Source organism: Mesoplodon bidens, assembly GCF_964165515.1.
Source record: "Mesoplodon bidens genome assembly, chromosome: 10".
Lineage (NCBI taxonomy): Eukaryota > Metazoa > Chordata > Mammalia > Artiodactyla > Ziphiidae > Mesoplodon > Mesoplodon bidens.
Genome location: NC_138172.1, coordinates 27,419,891 through 27,446,015, shown reverse-complemented (window position 1 = coordinate 27,446,015; position 26,125 = coordinate 27,419,891). Strand labels below are relative to the sequence as shown.

Genomic DNA, 26,125 nt, shown 5'->3' with positions numbered 1-26,125 from the left:
TCTCTGGAGCCGTGTGGTTGAGAATAATGAAGAGCCGCAGGCAGGGTTTACTCTGGTTTATAGGAGGAATTGTGGCCCATCATCAGACTTGACTTAGAACCTTGCCTGATTCCAGGAAACACCTTGGAAAATGTTACATTGTACCTTAATTTGTTTATGTGCTAAACGTCTTACAGGTAGGGAAACTCCTGAAAGCTGTTGCACAGGAGAGAAAAAAAAGAGTGCTAAATCTCACAAGTCCAACTCTTTCACCTCTTGTCAAGTCTCTTTCAGGAAAACCTTTAGTAAACAAAGCAAACTTTGTTTGCTTTTGCTGTAATTCCGGCAAACGTAGTTACCTTACAGAAAGGAAGTTTCAAGTCGGCATAGAAAGTCCTCCCTACACCCGTCCCCCTCCCCGAATTGCTCTTCTGTGGGTGGAAATTAATCTTTATGCAGAAAAAATTTAGTTAAAGGAGGGCTGAGAACAACAAAAGCACACTTCAAAGCTGTCTGGAGATTTTATGATCAGTGTTACTAATTCATTCATGAATTGCCCCGTTGGCCTGATGGATTGATACACGTTGAACTGGCATTGATCAAGGAAGTGAGGCTGGTTTTCAAGCTCTATTGGACCAAGTGAAGAGAGATCTGGTCATACTCAAACCCAATCAAATCCTCGAGTTCCAAAACTGGCTTTATGTGCTACCAAAACCCAACTGGACAGCTTCCAAATCCCCACTTCACTTGGAATCAGACACAATTTCTGCTTTGGAACACAATGAAGACTGCACCTAATTAAAATGTACACTGTTAGACAAATTTCAGGGGCTCGTAGGAGTGGCTGGTGGCCAAAGTACTCAGACCTTCATGCCAGGAACCTGAGTCTTCTGGGTCCTTTTGCTTCCTCATGCTGATTCTTCAATTACCAAGTGCACTTGATTTTTACCTCCTGCCAAGTTCCTTACTTTGCTCACACCTCCACTCTTTCAGTCCCAGCACACATTTTATGGCCATGGTAAACCACAGAGGAAACTCTTAATCCATTTCACCAGAATGAGTTTCATCCTCCTCCTGGCCGTGGGATGGATCCTACCATCTCTGCATGTATGAATTCCCCTGCTGAAACTCCTTCAGTGAGTCTCCCCCACTAACACGAGGGGAGCCCGCAACTTTGACCACTCATCTTGCACTTCCATGATTTATCCCAGATCGGTCCATCTGTTGTATGTTTTACTTGCCTTTTTTCTTTAAATTGACTTATTTAACAAGGGTAAATTTATTTTGAAAGGAAACTTTACATTGTAGCTTTGATATACTAATTTTATATTATATAACACACATTAAAATACATAACAACTGCTTAACTAATATATGCTTGTCTGTATACCACTAAACAATCTTGTGTATCATCAGTGGTAAGAACAGACCCAGGGAAACCTTAGCCTATGGAAACAAAATGGAGCATATTGACCTGGCCTAAAAATGACTTTGTTTGCCAGCTATGCTTCACTCTCTAAATTTAGCTTCTGTGCCTTATATTACCTGTAATTCCTCACCACACCATAAAGTTGCACACCCCCATAACTTTGCACATGTTATGGTGCCTGGAATGCCTTCTCCCTGCTCCTTATGTTAGAATTCATATTCTTCCTAAGTTTGAATCCTTACCGTGATGTCATCACCTCCTGGGCCCTGCAGATAATTCTGCTGGTAGTTACAATGATCACACTGCTATCATTTATTTATTTTCATATGTATTGTTTCTATTGGATTGTGAGTTCCTTGAAGGAAGGAAACTTGTTCTTTTTTTCTAAATTTTCCTTTCTAAATTCCTAGCACAGCTTTTGATGTATGGTAGGTGGTCAGTATACATTTGCTATATTTCAGATAGTTATGAGTGCCTTGGGAAACCAGAGCCATCTTTATCAAACTTTCTGATGAGAGTTTCAAACATTGCATAGAGACATGCACTCCACTGCCAAGTTCTTTGAGTTTTTTGTTTTTTTTTTCCTCCCAAAATATATCCCATCTATTTCTATCTCCACTGCTACTCCCCATTCAAGTTACTGTCATGTCTACCCAGACCACAGCAACAGGCTCCTCTCTGGTCTCCCTGCTTTCACTCTAACTCTTTTCATTACATGGCAGACAGAGTGATCTTTTAATGGGCAAATTAGATCAGGAATACACTCAATCTAAATAAGGATGGGAAACTATGGAAGGGTTTTAAGCAGGGGAGTGACACAATTATATTTCTATTTAAGATTATCCCAGTGGTTGCTGAGTGGTTAATGCACTGTAGATGGAAAAGGCAAGAGAGAAGGCAGGGACACCAGTGAGATGGTTACAGTAGTGCAGACAGCAGAGAGAGGATGGTGGCTGGACTGAGGCTGAGGCCGTGGCAATGGCTGGACGGCTGGTAAATGCATCAGCCCCGAGGCCTACATGGTCAGCTCTGGTTACGTGGATTACCTAGCTGCCCTGGACAGTGCTCTTAACCTTCTTGAAATAATATATAAATGTATCCATGGCAGAAATGGACCTAACAGGAACCCTCAGCCAGGTCTAAGGAGAGACAGGGTTATTGGTCTGTGCCGATTAAGAGTATAGTGTTCCAGTTCTAGTGGTTAATCTGAGATGTTGGACAAGATGCTTAACCACTCGGTCCTCTGGAAAACAGGGCCAGGAATGGTCCCTCTCTTGCAGGGTGGTTACGGAGATTAAATGAGATGATGCTTGTGAAGTATAAGCACGAGGCATGGCAGGAAGTAGCTGAACAATAAATATCAGCCTTATTATAAAATATCTTTGAGTACAGAGGTAAGCGTATGGTTACGAGTAGTTAATAGCTAAATATGTGACAAGAAATCTCCTTGGACATATGTACATAGGGAAATAGATGAATTAAAAGATAAATAAAGACAATGGGCAAAAAGTTTTCTATTTTTAGTAATGCCTAGTAAGGCTGTAACTCTCGTACTTTTCTGGCCGCCACTACCAATTTTTCTTACTTCTTAACTTGAATCCACATAAAGAGATTCAAAACAACAAATACAGCTACGACCTCTAAAGTGTTCATAGTTTTAACTGATGAGAACGGAAGTAGGAAAAGGAGTTCACGTGAACCCACAGAATGTAATTCATACGGTCTCATTAATTTTTTCCTTCATAATAAAAATACTAGCTACTGCTCGTGAAGTCTTACTAGTCTTCTGTGCTGTGCCAGGTACTTTATGTGAATTTATTATACCCACCTGGAAGGGTTAAGAGCTTGAATCTGGAGCTTACATTGCTTAAGCTTATGTTGCTTCCGTTCCTGTATGACCTTGGGCAAGTTACTAAACTTATCTCTACCTCAGTTTTCTCATCTGTACAATGGGGACACTAATAATGGTACCTACTTCAAGTGTTGCTGTGAGGATTAAAGAAGTTAATGAAACATAAAGTGCTTAGAACAATATCTGGCACAAGGTAAGCAATTATTACTCGGTATGTCATTACGTTATCACTCCTATTTTACAGCTGAGGAAACTGAAGTTAAGAAAGGTCGAATAATTTCTCCAGGGCGCCGAGCTGGTGAAGACATAGCCAGAATTTACACCCAGAACACTCTGGTTCCAGAGGGCCCTCTTCAGCATTCTATTCTTCCTCTTATAGATGACAAACTTTGGTTTCTTTTTTGAACTAAGAACATGAATGGCTATTGCAATCAAACAGAGAGGACTTGTGGTTGAAGGCTTCTGAATGGGAAAGCTGAGTGGGATCAGAGGAAAATGAACAATCCTCCTTTAGGAAGTATCATTTGATTTGCATGAAAGAAGGGCTTTCCCTCTGAGGCTTCCTCAGAATTTATTGCTAATTTGGCACATACCAGATGTCAAAAACAAGAAAAATTGAGGGCTACCATGTACAGTTTCTGTCTAGTCAGCTCTGGCTCTACATTTTCTTAGGTTGAAACACGCTCATTAAGCAGAATGAAAAGTACCTGGAGCAGATGGAATTCTGTCATTGTAGACATACAGGTGGCTTCCCCCCTCCAGCTCTTCATTCCATAGACAGATCTACCTGTGTGGGCCTTAGTGACCCTCAACTACCTCTTCAGGCTATCCAGATATTTGGAAATCTGGATTTATGAATAGATAATCAACATTCTAATACAGTGAGCCGAAGTTTAGCTGAGGGGTTACATCTCAAACTCAAGGTGGAAATACCTAGGTGGGAATTCTGGGTCCTTAGGTCCTTAGGCTTAGCTGCCCCATGCCTCAGTTTAATCAGCTGTAAAATGGGGTTAGCATAGGATCTACTTCACTTGGTTGTTGTAAGGACAGATGGAGATGATGCATGTCAAGTTGTTAGCACAGTAACTGGCCCCTAGTAAGTGCTCAGTAGACCTAACTCTATGCTCCCTGCAAGAAATGCACTTTAAATCTAAAGACACAAAGAGGCAAAAAATAAAAGGATGGGAAAGGAATTATGATGCCAACATTGGTTTTTAAAAAATCTGGAGTGGTTATATTTATTACTGTCACACAAAATAAATTTCAGGACCAAGAATATTACCAGGGATAAAGAAGATCATTTTATAATGATAAAAGGGTCAATTCATCAAGAAGACACAGTAATCTTAAATGTTTATGCATGTAATAACGGAACTTCAAAATATATGATGCAAAGATGGACAGACTCTTAAGTAGAAACAAACAAATCCACAATTATAGTCAGATTTCAATACCTCTATCTCAATAATTGGCAGCAAATCAGTAAAGATTTAGAAGATTTAAACAACACTATCAACTAACTTGATTTAATTGATCTAATTATAGAAAATAAGCCAACGGGAAATAAAGTGGAGTCCTAAATATATTGAATTAGGTCAGTCTAGGTAGTTCTGTTTGAGAGTCTGTGTCAATATGAGTGGTATAAGTGGGACTTATGGGGAAGGGAAAGGAGTGTGATGGTTTTGAAAACAAGAAGTCTAGAGCAATGGCACACCTAAGAAGGTGGAAGAGGAAAGGGGATTTTAAGAAGCATGGGTAACTATTTTGTCATTCATTTTGAAAGATGTTTTCATTGCGTATGTAGACTTGAGTACATTAAAGGTGTTGCTTCTCTGTCTTCTCACTTGCAATGCTTCTAACAAGAACTGTTTTATTCTTTTGTGTGTAACATTTCTTTGTTCTCTGGCTGCTTTTATGATTTTCTCTTTATCACTGGTTATTAGCTTTATACTTACACTGTACCTTGCTGTAATTTCCTTCATGTTTCTTAAACATGGGTTTTTTGAACTTTTGGGATGTAAGTTTTATAGCTTTTATTAAATTAAAAATATTCAGCCCCCCCCCCAAAAAAAAGCATGGCTAAGACTTATAAGCTGTGGTTCACTGAATGAATTCCAAGTGGAGCCATGGGACACTCTGTATTTTATTCATGCTTCAGGTCCTCAGTTGATTTCTTTCATTTCAAATGAAAGAAATAACACAATTCTAGACCTGGCTCTGATGCTTACTCTGACCTGGGCAAGTGTGTTCACCACTCTAATCTTCAGTTTCCTTATTTGTAGAGATTCATTCATTCACATTCATTTATGCAACAACTAATTTATTGGACTTTTACTACATGTCAGGCCCTGTACTAGCTTCTTCGAACAAAGAAGGCAGATGCCCCTGCTGACAAGGAACTCAAAGTCCAGTGGGGAAGACAGACAACAAAATAATAAATGAAGAAATAGCTGGTATGTGAGATGACTGTAAGTGCTCTGGTGAAAACAAAGCAGAGTAAGAGACAGACAGAGGACACAGATGGGCCAGGAAAGGCATTCTGATAAGGTACAGAGACACACAGAAATCAAGGTGAGCCATGTGGACATCTGGGTGGGGGAGAAGGGACATCCAAGGCAGAGGAAACAGTGGGGACAAGGGCCCTGCAGTGGGGGTACACATGAAGTCTTCAGGGAAGAGCAAGGAGGCCAGGGAGGCTAGAGCCTTGATCAAGGTCAGAGAGTAGTGGTGTCTTTATTAGATAGGGCCTTGTTGCCACAGAGGCAACACTGACTTTTATTTTGAACGAGATGGGGAATCATTGGAGATCTTCCAGCATTCAAGTGGCAGGATCTGACTTGTGTTTAAAAAAAAATTACTCTGATTTCAGGGTGGGAAAGAGCCTACAGGGGGCAAGGACAGCAGCGGGGGGACTGCTGACAAGACAAGTGCAACAGGTGAGAGGGAGAATGAGGGAGGCCTGGATTCGAATGATGGTGTGGAGGTGGTGATGAGAGGCTGAACTCTAGATTTACCTTGAAGATGGAGTGACGAGAACTTGATGATGGATGAGATGAAGGGTGAGAGAGAGAGAAAAGTGTCACATGACGCTGAGGATGTTGGTCTGAGCAACTGGGTGAAGGGAGAGGCCATTTATTAAGATGGAGGGATACTAATAACTAATCCTTGGGGGGCTGTTTCAGGGATAAAAATGAGATAATGCACATGAATGCACTACCTGAACTTGAAAACACCATATGGATATAAAAGATGAAAAATTAGAAAGCCACCGAGGAGCTGCTCATTCTCAGATATCCCTAATACTCATGTCTTAAGGTCAAAAGCCAGTGTTGATTTTCTCACTGACATTTTTCTATTCAATAAAGTTATTCTGAATGGCTCAGTGGCTCATTCCAGGAACCACAGTCCACCAACAAGGAGTAATTCACAGTAATTCTGAGGTTTCCTTTAGGTATTAATAAACAGCGAAGTAGACACCATTTATAACCTCAGAGTTGATTCTTAAAACTTCCTTTCTCTCTCTCGTTCTCTAAGCTGTGACACTGTTCTGATATTTCCATCCTCCTGCCCCATATAATAGGGCTTCCTAAAGCTATTTTAAGTTTAAATGGGAAAAAAATGTAGTTCACAACATTTTTATTTTCCTTGAATCATCCCTTGGGTAGCTAAGGTTGTCCAGCCCTGATTCAGGCCACAGTGGGTCTTGACAGCGTTTTTAAGGCACCCACTGTCCACCTTTCAGAGCGGCCCTAGGCCCTCCTGGTACATTTCCTGGCAGGGGTAGTTTTTAGATGGCAGCCTAGTAAAATGAAATCACTGTGGAGCCTGTCAGAAGTGAGTTACAGATTTCTTCTATCATCCATAGGGTCAAAATGGTCTGAAATATGTTAGTAATTTTACGAATGAATCAAGAGAAAAATTTCTTAATCCAGATTGGTTAGAGAAATGAAGAGAATGTGGGAAATGGGAATTTGTCCAATAAGGAAAGTAATACCTATGTCAAGTGCTTGCCGTGGGGATTAAACGAGAAAGTGTCTGTAAAACTCCTAGCACAGAGGTCCAAAGGGGCCTAGAAAGTGGGCTGAGCTACTGATCTTTTTAAGGAAGTTTCTTTAAAAAGTAGGTTTAAGGACAGATATATTCATTCATATTTCTGTTTCTCTTTTTTGTCTGTTCTACCCTCTTCACTTCGCCCTCTTTCGCTCCATCCTGCTCACTCAGGCTCTCATTCCTTTAGCAAGTATTTACCGAGTATTTACGAGCCAATGCTTTGCTCAAGACACAAACGCTGTTCCTGGGTGCTATAGGAACCTAACAGAATTCTCAAATCCTTTGTCTTGAAACTAGGATGTTTATATTGCAGAGGAAGGGATATTAGGGAGAAATCCCATTTAACATTTTGGGAATATATGCCAGTAATATGATAAGAAGGAGGAAAAGCTGACCTTAGAAACATGTCACAAACATTTTCATGAGACGCTAATTGAAATGAGGCAAAGCTAGCCCTTCATCGTGGACAGCTGAAAAAGGACAGAGTGTATAGCAGGGGCCTGGCTCATTCCCCTACAGCCTTCTCACAGCCACAGGCAGAAGAGCTTTGCCAAAATCCCACCTAAATCCTAGGAATACTTTGGCCTCAAGACAATGCCATGTTCTGATGAACCTAGGGGCAGGACAGGAATAAAGATGCAGACGTAGAGAATGGACTTGAAGACACGGGGAGGGGGAAGGGTAAGCTGGGACGAAGTGAGAGAGTGGCATGGACATATATACACTACCAAATGTAAAACAGAGAGCTAGTGGGAAGCAGCCGCATAGCACAGGGAGATCAGCTCGGTGCTTTGTGACCACCTAGAGGGATGGGATAGGGAGGGTGGGAGGGAGACACAAGAGGGAGGAGATATGGGGATATATGTATATGTATAACTGATTCACTTTGTTGTAAAGCAGAAACTAACACACCATTGTAAAGAAATTATACTCCAATAAAGATGTTAAAAAAAAAAAAAAGACAATGCCATGGAAATTCTCCAAATCCCAGCCAGAGCTCAGGTTCAGCAGCCAGTCTCTAGTTGGTGGGAGACCTTTGCTTCCTTTGGAGTTCCTCATGCCCAACCCCCTCCAATACCCTCCTTAGTAAGTATCTATCTTTCACTCGAACCTTGAGCCTTCTTTGTTCCCTAGAACTCTGGGGCACCAAGGCCAGGGCACTGCTCTTTACTCTGACTGCTTGCTGCTGTGGTGTACTCAGCTGCTGGGATGTATACCACTTGTCCCAACCACGCCCTCCTGAACCTCTCACGGGCTTCTGTTTAAATCTGTCTTCATCAGTGACCAGCCCCTGGTATTGGGTTTTTGAATTCCCCACATCTCTAGCACATAACCAAGCTTCAGTTTTCATGTCAGTTTTATTACTTTAAGTCCTTTCACAAACACATAAGCAGAATGATAGCTGGTGGGCAAATGGTACCTGCAGAATCCCTGGAAAACATCCCATTCCCTTCCACTGGTTAAACATTCCCCTAGTCAGAGTTAAATGGCCCAGCTCCTTTCTAAGTGGTCACATTTTCTGAGATAGTGGTGTCCAAACCATTTAGTTTAATAGGCAATGGGGCTCAGCATCTACCCACTTGCCAATAAACATTTCCTATACAAACCACTGGTTTGACCTGCAAAATAAAACTATATTTTACCTATTCTTTTTATCCTACTTGAGACTACTTAATTGGTCATTCCTCTCAAACCTTAAGAAACTGAAGACAATCATAAAATTTCTACTCTCTGGTTAATTTAAATGTTATGCTAAACACTACAACTGATTCAATGTGAGTTGATTGCTTGAAGGTCGCCTACAGCAACTGCTTACACCTCCTGGATATGGTTGTTAATGAAGGTGTAAGGGCATGATTCAGAGAATCTGAAAGATCTGGATGCCTTTAAGGAGGTATGTGAGGCCAGTAAAGCCTCTTAGACCAGAATCACCCAGCATGAGTCTAGGAAGGTTTTGAACTATACTGGAAATTCTGTTAGAAAAGGATAAGGCAATGACCCTATCCTGATGGTTTAGCAAATGCAAATACAGTAATCATAAGAATTGAGGAAGCTTATATAGTAAATATCAAAGTCAGGTATTTTAATAATCTCTCATATTTCTTTGACTTTTCTTCCATGTCGTTCTCTGAAGGTCAACATTTATTTATTTTTATTTTTAAATATTTTAGGAAATGAATGGGGTGGGTCCAAAATTACCACTCGGAGAAGGAAGACTTACCCAGAATGCTTCATGTTTTGAGGCTTATCCATTCGGACAGCAAGTTTGATTTTGAGGTCTTGATCGGGGCAGTTTTTGGAGACTGTCATTTTGTGCCACTCTGACTGTTTGGGGCTGTTGGGGGTGGGATGGAGAATAACCTGCAGGGAAAAAGGACAATCATATTAGCCAGAAAGTAGGAACACTGTTATGGGCATGTTTTCATAGACGAGAACTTGGCTGCTGAGAATTGAGGGTCTCATCCATGTCCCACAGCCAGCGGGAAGGCAGTTAAATGAAGTGGAGGCCTGGGCATCGGACTCAGATCCAAGGCTCCACCTACCAGGGCTGGCTGGTGCCAAGCAGCCCGGCCTGAGGACAAAAATGGCATTCTTTGCTCTCTTCTCTCTCTCTCTGGCTAATTCTGTAAGAGTAGGGATCACCATTTCTGTGATCCTGCTTTTGTACTTTTCTAAAGTTCAGAAGTACTAAAACAACCCTGAATTGAGAATGTACTCCACACATTACTCTCCTCAAATAAGAAGATGGATGTATAAGAGAAAGAAGTGTCCTTCTGTACCAGAGAGAACCTCTAGTCTACTCTTTTTTCCATTCATCAGGATTTCTTCCACTATGTCAAGAGGAGAAATCCTTCCGAGGCTGCAGGGGAGGAGGGAAGGGACCATATCTGATGAGAAATGTGAGACTTAGAGGTGAGAAGGAACGTGCTTAGGGTCCCACATTTCAATGTGATTTCACCTGGACTTGACATCTTATCACACAGCACCCAACCCTGTCCTGGCCCAGAGGGAAGCGCATGCAGCTTGAAGAAGGACCTGTTCTTAGGAAATGCCTTTCACCAGGGTGCTTCAGAGTCGGTGCTGTGACTTGCGTCTTCTGTCCTAGTTCTCACTGTCACAGATGCTGTAAATGAACCCAGAAGGAGACACACTTCTCCAGTAAATCCACTTTTTCAGGATGCGACAAAAGAGTTCTCACTCAGGAGCCACGTGGGGTCTAGGAAATGTGCATTCAAGGAGGAGCGAAATATTTGGAAAATGCCCTAAACGAAGGGAGTGTGGACGAGATACAGGCACAACCAAAGCTGGGCCTGCTAATATGTGTTTCTGCGGTGGCAGTGTGCCCTGCTTTGGTGCAGGCTGTCTGTTTTTTCCAGGCACAGGGAAGGCAGGCTCCTTTCCTGGGTTTCTTTCACCTCTGCAGAGGGACAGGAGGGGCTCAGAGTCTCAGGGGTGGACACTCTAGCCTTCTAGGTGCTGTGTCGGCCTCACCGCCATCATGCAAGCTTGGCCTGCGCTTGGAGAGTAGACACACACGGCTTTCTGTGATTGTGGAACAAGAGCTTTGAGAAGAGTAGATCATGGCAGGAAAATGAAATCAGCCCACTTGACATGCCTTGCTTGCGCTGATTTTTGACCCCTTCTGATTCCAGGCCCAACCCTCTTTTTTCCACTAAATTCCCTCTCTTCGATGAAAAAAAATGTGTATATTCTTGCTAAACCCAACATTTGAGGCTTCTCAAGGTCTAATGACATGATTAAAATACAAGAAGGCCTGATTTTTCAAACCAGAGGCTGCCAACTTTTTTTTTGATCCTGCCCTACTTCAGTAAAATATTTTTGAGCAATGAGCCAAATATCTTTAAATAGATCACTAGTAATATAAAAATATATCAATATACTGTATAAATATCAGTCAAATATATATCCATGTATCTTTTACATGATGTATGTTTACTTTGTATTAATGTACTGCATTATTACATATCTCATAAAACATACACAAATATAGAAGTTTTAAAAAGATGGGCTAAAGATAAAGAACTCTATTTTTATTTTTAAAAATTAATTAATTTATTTTTTTGGCTGCGCCGCGCTGCTCACGGGATCTTAGTTCCCCGACCAGGGATCGAACCCGTGCCCCCTGCAGTGGAAGTGCGGAGTCCTAACCACTGGACTGCCAGGGAACTCCCAAAAACCTCTATTTTTAAATACTTTGGTAACTGTGGTGGCTTTGTACTATTATTTGCCATATGTTATCGTACCATATATATGTAAGGCAAGGCTCATTGTTGAGGATACTGGATGCGAATCCGTGGTTCAAGTGGACTTGTAGATAATCTCAAAACGTTTTCATTGACCTCTCATCCTGAGTGCACCCGCACTGTTTTTATCTCGTGACGTGGATGGCAGAACTACTTGTTAGCAGGACGGATGTCACCTCTACCATTTTCACGTTGTTTGCCAGGCTTGCAATACCAGTATTATCTTCAGATCATAGCTCTGCTGTAATAGTCTTTTCAGGCAGTTGCTCATTTTGCAAGGGTTAATTTAGTTGAAATTCTATCATAAAATGTTAACAGTTCACGGGACTGGCACTAGTGAACTGTGATATGCCTTAGGATGCTGGAAGGAAATGAGTAAGTCAGGGTGCCACCGGGTCGTGGAGACCTCTTGTGTTATCTCTCGAGATAACACCTGTCCCTGTATGTCACCTTGTATCGTGTTCCGTATCCTGAGACCCCAGACTGTGGAAGATGGAGAGAAGGGACTTGCCGATCTCAGCGTAGCTGACCTTCTCCGCTGTGCTAGTTTGGGCTGAGAGGTGGGGCTGGGTCGGTGGGTGATGTCTTGGGAAACGAGGAAGGGGAGGAACTGGTAAGAGAAACCCCACCAGGGCCAGAACAGCAGTAGGTAAGGCCCAGGGCCTCCTTCTGCTTCTGCTCGCTTGGCAAAATCAAAGCAGGTGGGGTGCTCTGGGCACCCGGAGCTTGTTAACAGGCCATCCACCATATGGATCCTGGGCGCCTTTCCCACCGGCAATATGGTGTCCATTTGCCGACACAAATGGCCGCAGCTCACTACTGGCCGCTCCACAAAGGCTTCTTCCCCAACGTGGTCGCTCCCTGGGGACACCTCCTCTCTAGGGTGGATGGAGAGATAAGGTCACTGCAGTCCTCCTCCATCTTCATCCCCACTCTGCCATGTGCCCGACGGGCCGGCGACTCCTTTGTAAGTGTCAGCCCCGCTGCGTTATTAGGGTCCTGATGGGTGCACATGAGTCCCGAGCAGTCCACACACCTCATCTGGGCATTCCAGGCTGCTAGTTGAGCACTCTGTCATCTCAGCCGAGGGCCATGTGTGCTGTGCTTTGATGTGGTGATGCTGATATGGGAACACAACCCATCCTCTGCAGTAAGCTGTATGTCAGCCAGCCCCAGCTTCTCTTAGCTACCTGGGCATTTGGGCAGGTCCTTCTGGAGGACAGTTTTACCCTGAGGCTTTACCTGGCTGATCCTCTGAAGCGCTTAGCCTCCATGTCTCTCCTTACCTCTGCATTCCCCCGGGAAGGCATGCCTGCTCTTCAGACTAGATTATGTCCCCTTGCTCTGTGCTTCCCAGGTGTCCTTTCTCTAGCAGGGCACTCACCACACTGCATTGTAATTTCTGGTTTTATGTCTCTATTCCTTACGTTCTGTGTGGTTAAGGATTTTTGACTGTCATTATTCCTGTTTGCTCTGTGCATAGCGCAAATGAATGGACACAGTGGGCCCATAACACTATTTTTTTTTTTTTTTTTTTTTTTTGCGGTACGCGGGCCTCTCACTGTTGTGGCCTCTCCATTGCAGAGCACAGGCTCCGGACGCACAGGCTCAGCGGCCATGGCTCACGGGCCCAGCCCCTCCGTGGCATGTGGGATCTTCCCGGACCGGGGCATGAACCCGTGTCCCCTGCATCGGCAGGCGGACTCTCAACCACTGCGCCACCAGGGAAGCCCCCTGTAACCCTATTTGATGAGTACAAGGTTGAGAGTATTGCACTGTTGTCAAGAGTGTGAAGGAACAGTCATTCTCTCATGCCTTTTGTGAAGTTATAATTGGTGTATACTCTTTAGGGGACAATTTGGTAGTATCCATCAAAATTCAAATTTCACTCAGCAAGATACTTTTTTTGAAATTTATCCTATACACACACACACACACACACACACACATATGTGCAAAGAAATAAACTCAAGGTTATTCATAGAGGCATTGTTTATACAGCCACAGACTGGAAACAATCTAAATAAATTATGATATATCTACACAGTGCATGTAGCTATGGAAACAAAAGGGAAGTCAGTATGGGCTGATACAGACTAATATCCAAATGTCCTGATATTTCAAGCAAAGTGCAGAGCAGTATGCATACAGTAACTTCCAACTATGCTCTCTTTCTTTTTTATTTTAAGAGGGATATATACAAATATGCTTGTATATGCTATGCTTGTACATGCATAGAATATTTCGGGAAGAATGCCCAGTAAATTAAAAACAAGGTTTTTCTCTGGGAAAAGATACTCAAGTCAGTTGGGTGGGATCATTAGTTTTCACTATATATCCATTTTGATTATTTTTTTACTATGTGCATGAGTTATTTCTCAGTTCAAAGGTTAACAAAAAGGAAATATAAAAATAAAAATGGAACAAACTAAATACTGTTGCGTGAATGAACACAGCACCAGAATCTTGAATGTGGCTATGTCCTGCTAAACTTGGGAAAAATCAGCACGTAGAAACACTTTTCCAAGGGGTCCAAGGAATCACTTTAAAAAAGAGCACTTTTGTCCCCCAGCCGCTGTCTGTGGAGGTGCTGCCAGCAGAGGGCGCCCGTCCCACCAGCGCAAGGGCCAGGCAGGCAGGCGGGCTCCACCGCAAAGGTGGAAAGTTTCTGTGGCAGGAAGGAAGTATAAACTAGTATCTGGGGGAATGAGTCATGAGACTGGAGGACAGTATGATTTGTTAAGAGATTAATGGAAAGCTCGTGGCCTTCACCCCAACAGCAGAGCCAACATTTTTATTTTTGCACAGGGACAACGCGGTGTAGTAAAAATAGAGATGACGTGGCATCATTCCTGGCAAGTCACTTACCTCCTCTGGGCCCCAGTGTAGTGGTCTGTACAGAAGGAGTAATAACTGGACCTTCCTCATAGGATTCAGATGAAGAATCAGTGAGGGGCTGCACACAGAGCCCTCAGGACAGTAGCTTGGCCAGTGGTAAACATGCAATTGTGCATGGGCCCCAACTAACTGGGTGGCTCTGGGGGGGTGTTTCCTGCCTTCCACGGGAATCAATTTTCTCCTCTATAAAGGAAAAGGCTTTGACTAGCCCAGTGTATTTTAACTTTTTCGAGCGGAAACAGCTTTGAGAAGCTGGTGAATGCTTCGGATTAGCAAGTCCAGAAAAATGCACATACGCCCCCCCCCCCAACATGTGTAAACGGCTTCAAGGGGCTCCTGAGACCCATGGAGTAGACTCAGGTTGATGGTTCCTGGACTTGCTTCTTCTAACACTGATATTCTAGGTCTCTGAGACTCTCCTGATTCCTGATTCATGTCTTCATGGAAAAAGAAAGGTTTGAAGAAAAAGAAAAGGCAGGGTCCTTCCCCCACTCTGTATGTCTCTCTTTCCCTAGGGACAGAAGTGAGTATTTGTCATTTCTCAAAGAAAATGGGTAAACCTCTTCTTTTCTTTCATTCCCTTTCTTTTTTTGTGGGGGGCATTCTTTTTGCTATCAGCCTTGTTTACCTTTTGTTTTACTTCCATCTGCGGTCTAGGTCCTAGTAATAGGATTCTAGGTCAGTTTTATAGATGAAAGCCAGGTTAAGGAATTGAGAAAACAAAGGAAGGGGACTTCCCTGGTGGTGCAGTGGTTAAGAATCTGCCTGCCAACGCAGGGGACACGGGTTCCAGCCCTGGTCTGGGAAGACTCCACATGCCGCGGAGCAACGAAGCCTGTGCACCACAACTACTGAGTCTGTGCTCTGGAGCCTGCGAGCCACAACTACTGAAGGCTGCGCGTCTAGAGCCCGTGCTCCGCAACAAGAGAAGCCACCGCAATGAGAAGCCCGCACACCGCAACGAAGAGTAGTCCCCGCTCGCCACAAGTAGACAAAGCCTGTGCGCAGCAATGAAGACCCAACGCAGCCAAAAATAAATTAATTAATTAAAAACAAAAGAAAGCATGGTTAATGTGTTCTTGCTGGTGTTCTTAGGTGTGTGTACCTGTGTGCTTGCTTCGGGATATTATGTCATTTTTCTACAGATGCTGTATCAGAGGCTCAGAGAGGTTAAATGTATTGGCTAATGTCACTCAGTTTTCAGAAGGGGTTATGCATTCAACCAGTAGAAATGAAATCTATTAAGTCTATGTGCTGGGCTCTGGGTACAGGAATAGGGTGGTGAACAAAATAATTGTAAGTTTCACGGTCATGGTATCTCCCTTGCAATGGGAACAGGGATGGTGGCAGGGGCAAAAAGTGGGTAGGGCATTAAGAGGTACAAACCACTATGTATAAAATAAGATATAAGGATATATTGTGTAACACAAGCAATACAGCCAATATTTTATAGTAACTGTAAATAGAGTATAACCTATAAAAATATTGAATCACGACATTGCATACCTGAAACCAATAACATATTGTAAATTGACTACACTTTAATTTTAAAAAAGGAAAAAAATAGGTTTCTCTCCCCATGGAGTTTTCCAGTCCAGTGGGGGAGACAGACGCCACAATTTCTGTAAATTCTCTCTGTCTCATTGGTGATAGGTTCGGTGGAGGATGTGAATATGGGGAGGGGTTGAAGTAGTAAATGAAGGCGGATGGGCAGTCAGCAAAGGGCTCTCTGAGGAGGAGGTGGCATTTATAGAGAGAAGCAAGTAGCCTTTGGAAGAGCTGGGCAGTGGGGAGAGTGCTCCAGGCAGAGACGAAGCCACAACTACTGAGATGAGAAAGAATTCGGTTTATTTGAGGGACTAAAATTTGGCCAGAGATGCTGGTGCATACTGGATGAGGGGAAAGGCGACAGCAAATGAGGCTGGCGAGGTGGGCAGGAGCCAGATCACCCGAGAGTCTGTGGGCTGTGCTACAGAGTTCAGGTTTTACTATAAGCGGTATGGAGTCACAGAAGCATTTTAAGCTAGCAAGGAACAAATCCAACTTGTGTTCTGAAAATCTGTTTGGTACAGAGTCAAGAGCTGAGATGTAAGAAGATATTATAAAGGAAATTATTCAGATAAGAATTATTGGGGACTTCCCTGGCGGTCCAGTGGTTAAGACTCCGTGCTTTCAATGCAGGGGGCGCGGGTTCAAACCCCGGTCGGGGAACTAAGATCTAAGATCCCATAGGCCGCACAGTGTGGCCCCCCAAAAAAACAGACTACTAGAAAATTTGGGGAGTTCCCTCGTGATCCAGTGGTTAAGACTCTGCCCTCCCAACGCAGGGGGCCTGGGTTCAATCCCTGGTCGGGGAACTAGATCCTGCATGCATGCCATGACTAAGAGTCTGCATGCTGCAACTAAAAGAGCCCGTGTGCCGCAACTAAGACCCGGCACAGCCAAATAAATAAATAATTTTTTTTTTAAAAAAAGAATTATTATGTCAGTGGTACTCAAAGGGATTGGTACCACCCCTTGAGATGTTTCAGAAATTTGGGAAACATTTTTGGTTGACAAAATAATTGGTGCTGGGCTCTGCTGGTATTGAATGGGCGGGGCCCAGGGATACTAATCATCCTGCAGCGAGCGAGCTACTCCTCAGCGATGAGGAATCATACAACCCACCTGATTTTTGAATATTCCCACAAGATATGAACGGAGGTAGAAAAAAGTGCTGGTGATTAACTGAGTCTAGCTCCTAAATCTTTTTTACGGATACATTATAAGCATGTTTGGCACTTTCCCAGGGAAATCAAGGAAACTTTGTTACCAAGATTGGTTTACTGCTTCAGTAAATTACTGATACTTGGGTTTTTGAGCCCCCGTCCTCTGCAGGGGACTTTGTCACCTGCACAGTGATTCTCCATACGGGTAAAGTAAAGACTCCTTCCTTGGGTCTTCAGTACAGTTGTGGTTGAATCTTTACATTTTGAAATTATTATAATTTCCCTTTTATGTCTCTTTTATATTATGTCACTGTGCTGATTTAAAAACTGTTAGAGTGTCGGTTTGTTAAATTATCTAATACTTCTGCTTCACGACAGAAAGGGTATTGCACATCCTTGCTCTCAAGGTTGTCTGGGGCTCACGGTGTTGAGAACTCCTGACCTATCTTCTGCAATGCACACAGTTTTCAATAGGGGAAACGGAGGCTTGGCGAGGTTGGGGGTCTTGCCCAAGGTCACACAGTCAATGAAGAGTAGAGCCAGGGAGTCAAACCTCGAAGCTGGGCTTATCAGAAATTGGCAATACTTCCTCTCGGGACCCAGGGACTCCGGCCCTCCACAGCTTCTTGGGATGGAGAATCCTTGTGATGGGGAGCACTTACCCGTCCCAGTTCCTTGTCCTCCAAGGCCAGGACTCCTGTGCTTTCTGTGAACAGCTTCACCTTCACAGCGGGCAGTGCGTGGGTCGTCGAGAAGTCACCCTGGGTGCCCCAGCTGCAGACAGAATCAGAGAGGTCAGTGCCGAGACCTCCGCCTTGACAACGCTAAACTTAGCCCCGCCTTCTTCCTGGGTCGGGTGAACGAACGGTTAACCCGAGGCGTCGAGGCATTGAGGCATCAAGGCATCGCTGGATGTCACATCCCCCTCCCCTCCCAAGCTACCAGAATGACAAAAAGTGTTAATTATCTTGTGAGGCAAATGCAAGACAGATGCTCAGAAAGTTGCCAGGGGTCTTCACAGAGCACTAGAAGGAATCACTTGGAATTAGCATGAAATCGAGTTGGGGAGGAATTTGCCCCATGCATTTGCTATCCCTACAAACTATTCCGGGGTAACCACTAATATTTCCTTGTAGCCTTTCCAAGAATCCCTAGTGCTTGGAAACCGCTGTTCTAGATTTTGAGAGGGAGCTTCATTCAGCAGGAGCTAACAACTGACTTTACAATGAGACCTCAATGGTAGGGGGAAGGCAGGGAGCCCCATCTCCACTGGCATTCAAAGTTCTGTTGAATAGAGCAATGGATGAAGCTTAGTTTAGCCCTGCTAAAGAGGAACGAAGGTCGAAGGACGTGATGTGGGAAACGCCCTTCCCCACTCACTGGTCTCCGGGAATCACAGTAGATCTCCCAAGAGGAGAGCCTGGCTTACCTAGCATCTGGGTAGAGTGCCAGTCTGAGCTGACATGAGCCCCTGATGGGCCCCTCAGATGTGATCTTTTCATCATGATTCTTACAGAGCCATCTCTATCCACTCTGTACCTGAAATCAGCATGATCTTCAGGAAGTATCAACTGGATTGCATTGAGCCCCTGTCCTAAACCCTTCCACAGCACCTGCTCCATTGCACTGGGCACAGTCCAGACCCCTCGCTATGGTCTCCCACCCATCCACTCGAGTGTCATGGGCCTCCTGACTGTGCTACCTCAGGGCTGTTGCATGCACGGTTCCTTCTGTTGGCAATGCTTCTCCCCACCCTTCTCTTCACCTGCTACCTCTCTGGGGCTCAGCCAGAGCTGAGAACATGTCCCTTGATCTCCCAGTCTCAATTTTGTTCCAGTGTTAAACTCTCTTGAACATACTGTTTAATTTTCTGTCCTAGCAATCACTGGATTTGTAATGATTGATTTACTTATGTGATTGTTTAACAGCTAAATTCTCTAATATTCTGTAAGCTCCATAAGGGCATGGAGTGTGTGTTTTGTTTATATTGCATTACCACAGTACTTAGCACACAGAAGACACTTAATAAATATTTGTTGAATAAATAAAGTGTGCAAACATATATTCTTTTACAGAACTAGGAAACAGGAATAGATACAATTTTGTATAGAATTTTTTTTTCATTTTGCCTACGTAATGGCCAATTTCCGTATTTTAAGTTACTCATTTGATATTATTTTTAATGACTATAATGTTACACCTGATGGATGCATCATAATTTATTTAACCATTGTTCTATTATTGAGATTGGGCTGGACATTACTTTTTAATTTCATCTCTGTTTATTTCCCTGGGAAGTGGAGAGTTAGATGGGAGATCGTTTCTTCGTTCATTTATCAACAAACATGATGGCGCTCCTACAGTGCTGCGGGAACTGTGCTCATCAGTGAAAACTTTCAAGGCTTGGGACACCTATTCCCAAAATGCTTTCCACACAGTTGGTGACTATCCTCCTACCATCTGGGAAAAAGAGGGCAAATCACATGGCTTCTTGCCCACTCTGGGTGTCCCTATTCACTTTTTTTTCTGGCCAATTTAATCACTGCCGTTCTCATGGGCCTTTCCTTGATTAATAGCAGGCTTGACTATTTTACTCTGTGTTCACTGGCTGTTTGTATTTCCTCTTTTGTGAGTGATGGAACCCTGACTTCTAGTGTCAAGGTTGCACTCAATCAAATAAATCCCATTAACTAAACTCAGAGACCTGAGGACTCTAGACTGTTGGTAAGAGAGCACCAGAAGGAGATAAGGGGGTGCCCAGCTCCATGGGGATCCAAGTGTGCAAGAACCATTGAGAAAGCACAACAGTCGCAAGAGAGAAAGGGAGAGGACACGAAGAGGACAGGAGACGGGGCGAGAAGCAACAGGTTTCAAACACAACAGCAAAAGGTGAGATGTACAGATGGAAGCTCCTAATTTTGGACAGCAGCCACAGCAGCGAGCTCCTAAGACAGGGGAACCTTTGTCCTAGCAAAGGCAACGTGACAAGGCATAAGGTTTTGAACCCAGCATTCTTAGTTCAAATCCTGATGAGTCACTTACAAACTGCAGGACTTGGGGCAAGTTAATTAACAGCCCTGAACCTCAGTTTCCGGAGCTATAAAATAATATCATTTCACAGAACAGTTATAAAGAGTAAATAGCAGCAGGCCTGGAACAGCATAAGAGTCCCCCAGATTTTGGCTACCTTCCCTTCCCCAAATAAGGATACACAAGATGTATTCTAGTAACAGTGAGAATCACTTATATTTTGTGTTATCCATTCAACACATATTTATTAAGCACCTACTAAGTACCTGACCCTTCACTGGGCAAGCAAGATGGACATTACCCTTCCTATTACACAGGGTAAGAGGTAAAACAGTTCATATTGTACCCATTTCACAGATGAGAAAACTGAGAAAAGACCCTCAAGACCTTGTCCATTTTATTCCAGTAAACTGTGATCAAGCTGGGCTGGAACACAAATCTCTTAATTCCCAGTTTATAGCTCTTGCTGCTATTACTGTCATGATTATCAATAACACGCATGACCAATGATTAACAATTTTGGCAAAAAGCATGATAATTACTGTATTGTTTATGGTTAATTGTGCTATGAATCTCTTTGGGCATTCATCATGCTTGCTCATGGAGATAAGGAAGATTCCTGCCGGAAACAAAGAGAGTTCTGGAATGAGATGCTCTAACACTAAGCCATAAAGAGGCCTTAATCGCAGGTCCCTGGGAATTCCCCACACTGGATCCCTGTGACACTGTCCTTGAAACGGGTTTATAGGGATTTTCTGGCCTGTTCAGTGGGCACGAACCCAGTCTGCTTGAACCCCTGCTGCTACCCAAGGATGCTCAGCTCATAATGCGTTCAGCATGACTCAGACTGTGGGGCAGGGCGAGGTCTCTGAGACCCCATCAGCTGGATGGAGTTGAAGCCACTGGAGGCTGCCCTGACAACCCCTGTGCATTTGGACAGTGATTTGCTTTTCCTTTCCACCAGGCCTGCAGCTGTGCTCTTGGCTTCCTACCATGACCCTTGGCTCACCTCAAGTTGCTAGGTCGCGACTGAATCCCAATTTATCCACCAGATTTCAAAATGGCTACCTGGCCCAGTGGAGCAGACAAAAAAAGAAAGTCTAATCAGGACCAGCTATGTCATTCTCAGGGCCCAGTGCAAAATGAAAATGTGGGCTCCTTGTTCAAAAAGCAGGAAAAAGTGCCATTAAAGATACTAAAATACAGTGTTTTCCTTTCTCTGAGGATTTCCTCTGCTCAAACACATGCTCATTATTCCATCAGACCCCACTTAACTGACTCGAGCTCAAAGATCAAATAATTAAGAACGTCAAGACGGCAATGCGGAGCATGAAACCAAATGGTCTGAGTGTGGGACCTGTGCAGCCCCAGCGGTCACAAGCTCGTGAATTGGGCTCTGAGCCCAAGGCCACCCAGTCTGTTTAGCATGGCCAGAGGATGGGCCATGCAGGGGAGGTCACTACAGTCACAGGACTCTGTGAAAACCACTCCTGCTTTCTTTTGGTCAATGCTTCCTATTCATAGGGGCCCCAAGGAGATTTAGTTATCAGCACTTTCTCTGCCCCTGTCCCCTTTGGGAAAAAAACCATGAAAATGTCCACTTTTTGTCTTTTTCCAGCCATGGAAAGGCCTGACTATAACAAAAAAACAGCTAATATTTCTTCAGAGCTTCCTATGTGCTAGTCACACATTCCTATCTCCAAAATGTTAGATGGTCATACATGTATTTTGTCTTTTTAAGCCTTCTTGGCCATCCTGTGAAATGCTTATAACTATCACCCTCAGAGTTACAGATGAGGAAACTGAGGCTCGGAGAGCAGGTTAGTCATGTGTCCAAGGTCACAGGGAGCAAAGGGCAATCTGACTCCACAACCCAAACTCTTAGCCATGCCGCCATGTTGCCTCGCTCCCAAATGCCCCAACTTGCTCCTCTGTGTCTGGATCCAGTTAAAATCAATTACCTCTGTAACTCAACTGGAAAGTTCTGTTTCAAAACGGATGGGACTCTGGGCTGCTCTAGATTTATTTCACACACTCAATATACTTCACAGAGTGCTACGTAACCTGCAGACAAATCAGTCTGTGGTGGAACCTTGGCCTTTTGGTGGAGCCACGTAATGATAAATGAATCTATTTCTCATTTTTGCCTTCTTCTCTGCTCATCTCTTTTCCTTTGCTGGACACTGACTGTGGCTATTTAAATGAGTATCTCTTTTAAAAGTTTCCCAGGACGGAAATAAAATTCTGCTTTGATTGGAAAAGCCCAGAGGCTGATAGTATTTATGGCAAGGAGCAGTTGGGAAGGTTAACTAACTTCTCTCTGAACATAAAGTATATGAAGTCAAGTGGGTGAGGTGTCTCACTTCCCTGATCTTATCGTATCTGCTACTACTCTCACACTGTACAGCTAGCTCACAAAAGCACTAAAAATAGTCACCAATTATCAAGTGCTTATTATGGTTTGCCAGGCCCTGGGCTGAGGGCTTTTCATGGGTTATCTCATTTAATCCTTCTGACAGTTCTGCAAGATATATCCTGATTATCCCCACTTTATCAATGGAGAAACTAGGACTTGGAGAGGTTAAGTAACTGGGCCAGGGTTTCAAACTATCACAGAGCTGGGCTTCAAACTCAGAGTTTCTGACCTGAAAGCCCATGCATTAAACCACAGAGCTTTACTGCTTCTCCATAATGCATAACACAGTATTAGAGTGTAGTGTGACAATTATGTGTGTGGGTATCTGGCTCTCTCTCTAGATGGTTAATACCTTGGGGCAAGGAGCATAGCGTGGTTGGTGTGTGTGTGTGTGTGTGTGTGTGTGTGTGTGTGTGTGTGTGTGTGTGTGTGTGTGTGTGTGTGTGTGTGTGTGTGTGTGTGTGTGTGTGTGTGTGTGTGTGTGTGTGTGTGTGTGTGTGTGTGTGTGTGTGTGTGTGTGTGTGTGTGTGTGTGTGTGTGTGTGTGTGTGTGTGTGTGAAATCTACTGTACCAAGCACAGGGCAGCACACAATAAATACTTGTTTAATGACTAGGAAGATGTGACAAATTCAAAATACTCATGTCGCCAGATTCAGGGGATTGTGGAGAGATGCCACACAGGAAATATCCCAGAGTGTGACTGCCCCCTTTAAGCCAAAGTGAGGGTTTATCTCCTTGAGGATCAGATGTTTTGTCAGAGCACACCAACTCTCTGAAGTGTATAGAGTGGCTGGCAGCATGAAGAGGGGACCCAGACGACATAGCAGCAAGGACAGCATTCTGAGGAGCAGGGCGTAGGTCTCTGAAGGTCAAGGAGTGGATAGCTCATGAGGCCAAGAGCTGGAAGAAACGTGGATGCCAACAGTATAATGTAGGAAAGCACCACTAAGTTACAAAATGAACTACTGTTATTATTTTTGGTCTTTTCAACCAGAAGCAACACAAGCACAGACTATGGAAATGCAGTCACCCACAGTGGCACCTCCAAAAATGAAGGAACATGTATTGACATATGTGTGCTCATTCCAAATCAAATACCTTTTGCAAGAGGCTGGAGAACAAACAGAAGAACAGTCCAGCTGACGAACCTACATGTGCACATGGTGTTGGATGAAGCTCTGACTTCCACTGCTGAGGGCTCAGACCTGTACTATGCCCTGCATTTAGAAAACACTTCCTGAATATCTACGATGTGCAAATCACTGTGTTAGGTGCTGCTGTGGACCCAAAGATGCATGAGATATCAGCGCTGCCCTTATGGATGTGATATTCTACTTAGGGTGATGTCACGTCCAGAAATGATAACAGTTGTTAGGTGTGAGCTGAAGCCTTGGCTTTCACATCTGTAACTGGGGATAAGAATAGTACTGACCCCAGAGAGTCGATGGAAGGATAAGTAGGAGATAAACTATTGCATATACCGTGTTCAACACAATACCCAGCACGTGGAAAGCACCAAAGAAAGTAAGTCTTTCATTTTAGGATTACAAACCAGGGGTTGGTAAACTAAGGTCTATGAGTCAAGGGTGGCTGACTACTTGCTTATGTATGGCTGATGAACTAAGAGCGGTTTTTACATTTTTAAGTGGCTGAAAATAATTAAAAGAAGAGTAATATTTTGGGACACATGAAAATTACATTAAATTCAAATTTTAATGCCCATCAATAAAGTTTTATTAGGACACAGCTACGCCCATCTATTTATTGATACAAATCACCTTTTGCACTTCAAAAGCAGAGGTGAGTAGTTACGACAGGGACCTTATGGCCAACAAGTCTCCATTATTTACTTTGTGGTCCTTTACTGAAAATGTCTGCTGACCCCTGCTATATACACAGTTAAATCGCCGGCTCATGGGAGTACTTTTATTTTCATTAGCAGATGAGAAGTATGTATGCTCACCAGAGCGCAGCCACAAAGATAAACTGTAAACATGCACTTACAAGGAGAGCTCACTCCATGGCGATTCAATGTGCTGCTCCAAATTCTTCCTGGAGCTCTTGCTAGCACTCGGTGTACTGGAAAACTGGGGATTGTGGATCACAGCATTTCAGACACGTGGTGCCCAAATGCTGCTTCCAGATCCACTTGAGCTGGCTGACTCGTTCAGTCACACTACATCATTATTAATATCAAATAATAAACAAGAGTAACAGACAATTCATATTTGGGGGAGGCTGTAGATGATTTTTAGAGTCACAGCACATTATTTCTCCGAACCTGTTCCATAGGGCCACTGCTTTGAAAGTGAATACTGTGATCTGGGGGAGAAAATAAGGGAGAGGGATGTGCTTGGGTGGAGGCAGGGAGAAATCTACGGGCAAAGCAACCTTCTACTGTGTGTTTGGCGAGCATCTGCTCCATCTCAGTCACATCTCTGTTTACTATTTAAAGCCTCTTATTTGCGGAAGCCTCCTCAGACCATATGTTATCAACAAATGTTGCTAATCAAATACACACAGTAATTTTCATCAGAATTTTCCCCACCCCCACCATGAACAAAAAACAAACATTTGCCACAAAGGGAATATACCTCCCAAAATGACAGTAAACAGCCACTGCAAACCTCTGACAACAGAGTGATATTTACGAATGCATATGTGACTAAGCCAAGAACACATCCACTTTAGGCAAATAAGAACCCTTGGAGAACTGGATTTTGTGCAGTTTGGTGTTGGGGGATGATGTCATTAGTTGCCATGGCGATGCTCAGCATAAGGTCATCATTCAGGCCACGGAGACTGGATTTGCATTTATTCAAGGTATATGGCTCATGCGAGCTGGGTGTTAGATTGGTGTGGTTCATAAAACTAACCGCCAGCTTTAACAAGGGAGAAGTGTCATTTCGGGGAATGAAAGTCCCTTGGTCCCGTTGCTAAGAGGGAAAGTTAATAATTGCCTGGAGACAACTGCATTAAAATCTTTTGGCCTGCCTTTCAGGCAGACAGCATGATATTCTACATCAAGCGAATCAACTGTACCATCGCAGTGTGTTTCATGCAAACTCATGGATAGGATGTGATTCAGGCCCTTTAATGTACTAGAAAAGCTAAACTACCTCTTATCTACATAAATGAGGCATTTGCTTTGTAAAAATTGGGTTGTCTGGGAGGTGGAGGGATGGAGGCTCCAATTTGCCTATCTGACATTTCCACTGGAATAGCTCTTCAATTTCCAGGAATTGGAAATCAAATGTGTTCAGACCTCAGCTTTAGTGTTCTCCCCGCACATCTGTTCTCTAAGGTTTTCCCAGCTTAGTCACAGGAACTGCCAGTCACCCAGAAAAGAAAGGTTAGAAGTGCCAGGAAGAGGGTGGGTGGAATATTTACATAGCATGGACAGTTAGAACTTTACCAAGAAGCAATTATTACCGGTACTTCTTTATTTGGTTTCTTGTTTGTCTCCTCCTACTAGAATGTAAACTCCTCAAGGGCAGG

General features: G+C 43.6%; 1 protein-coding gene across 11 annotated transcripts in view; it reads right to left on the bottom strand.

Annotated features, from left to right (window-relative positions):
- Window positions 1-26,125, bottom strand: part of CADPS (calcium dependent secretion activator) — a 478,170-nt gene that overhangs the window by 178,348 nt on the left and 273,697 nt on the right. For all 11 annotated transcript variants that reach the window (XM_081245095.1, XM_081245093.1, XM_081245090.1 and 8 more), the window contains exons 7-8: window positions 17,844-17,955; window positions 9,532-9,671 (exon numbers count right to left, since the gene is read on the bottom strand). In XM_081245095.1, the coding sequence (XP_081101221.1) occupies window positions 9,532-9,671; window positions 17,844-17,955 (252 nt within the window). The remainder of the gene's footprint in view (window positions 1-9,531; window positions 9,672-17,843; window positions 17,956-26,125) is intronic.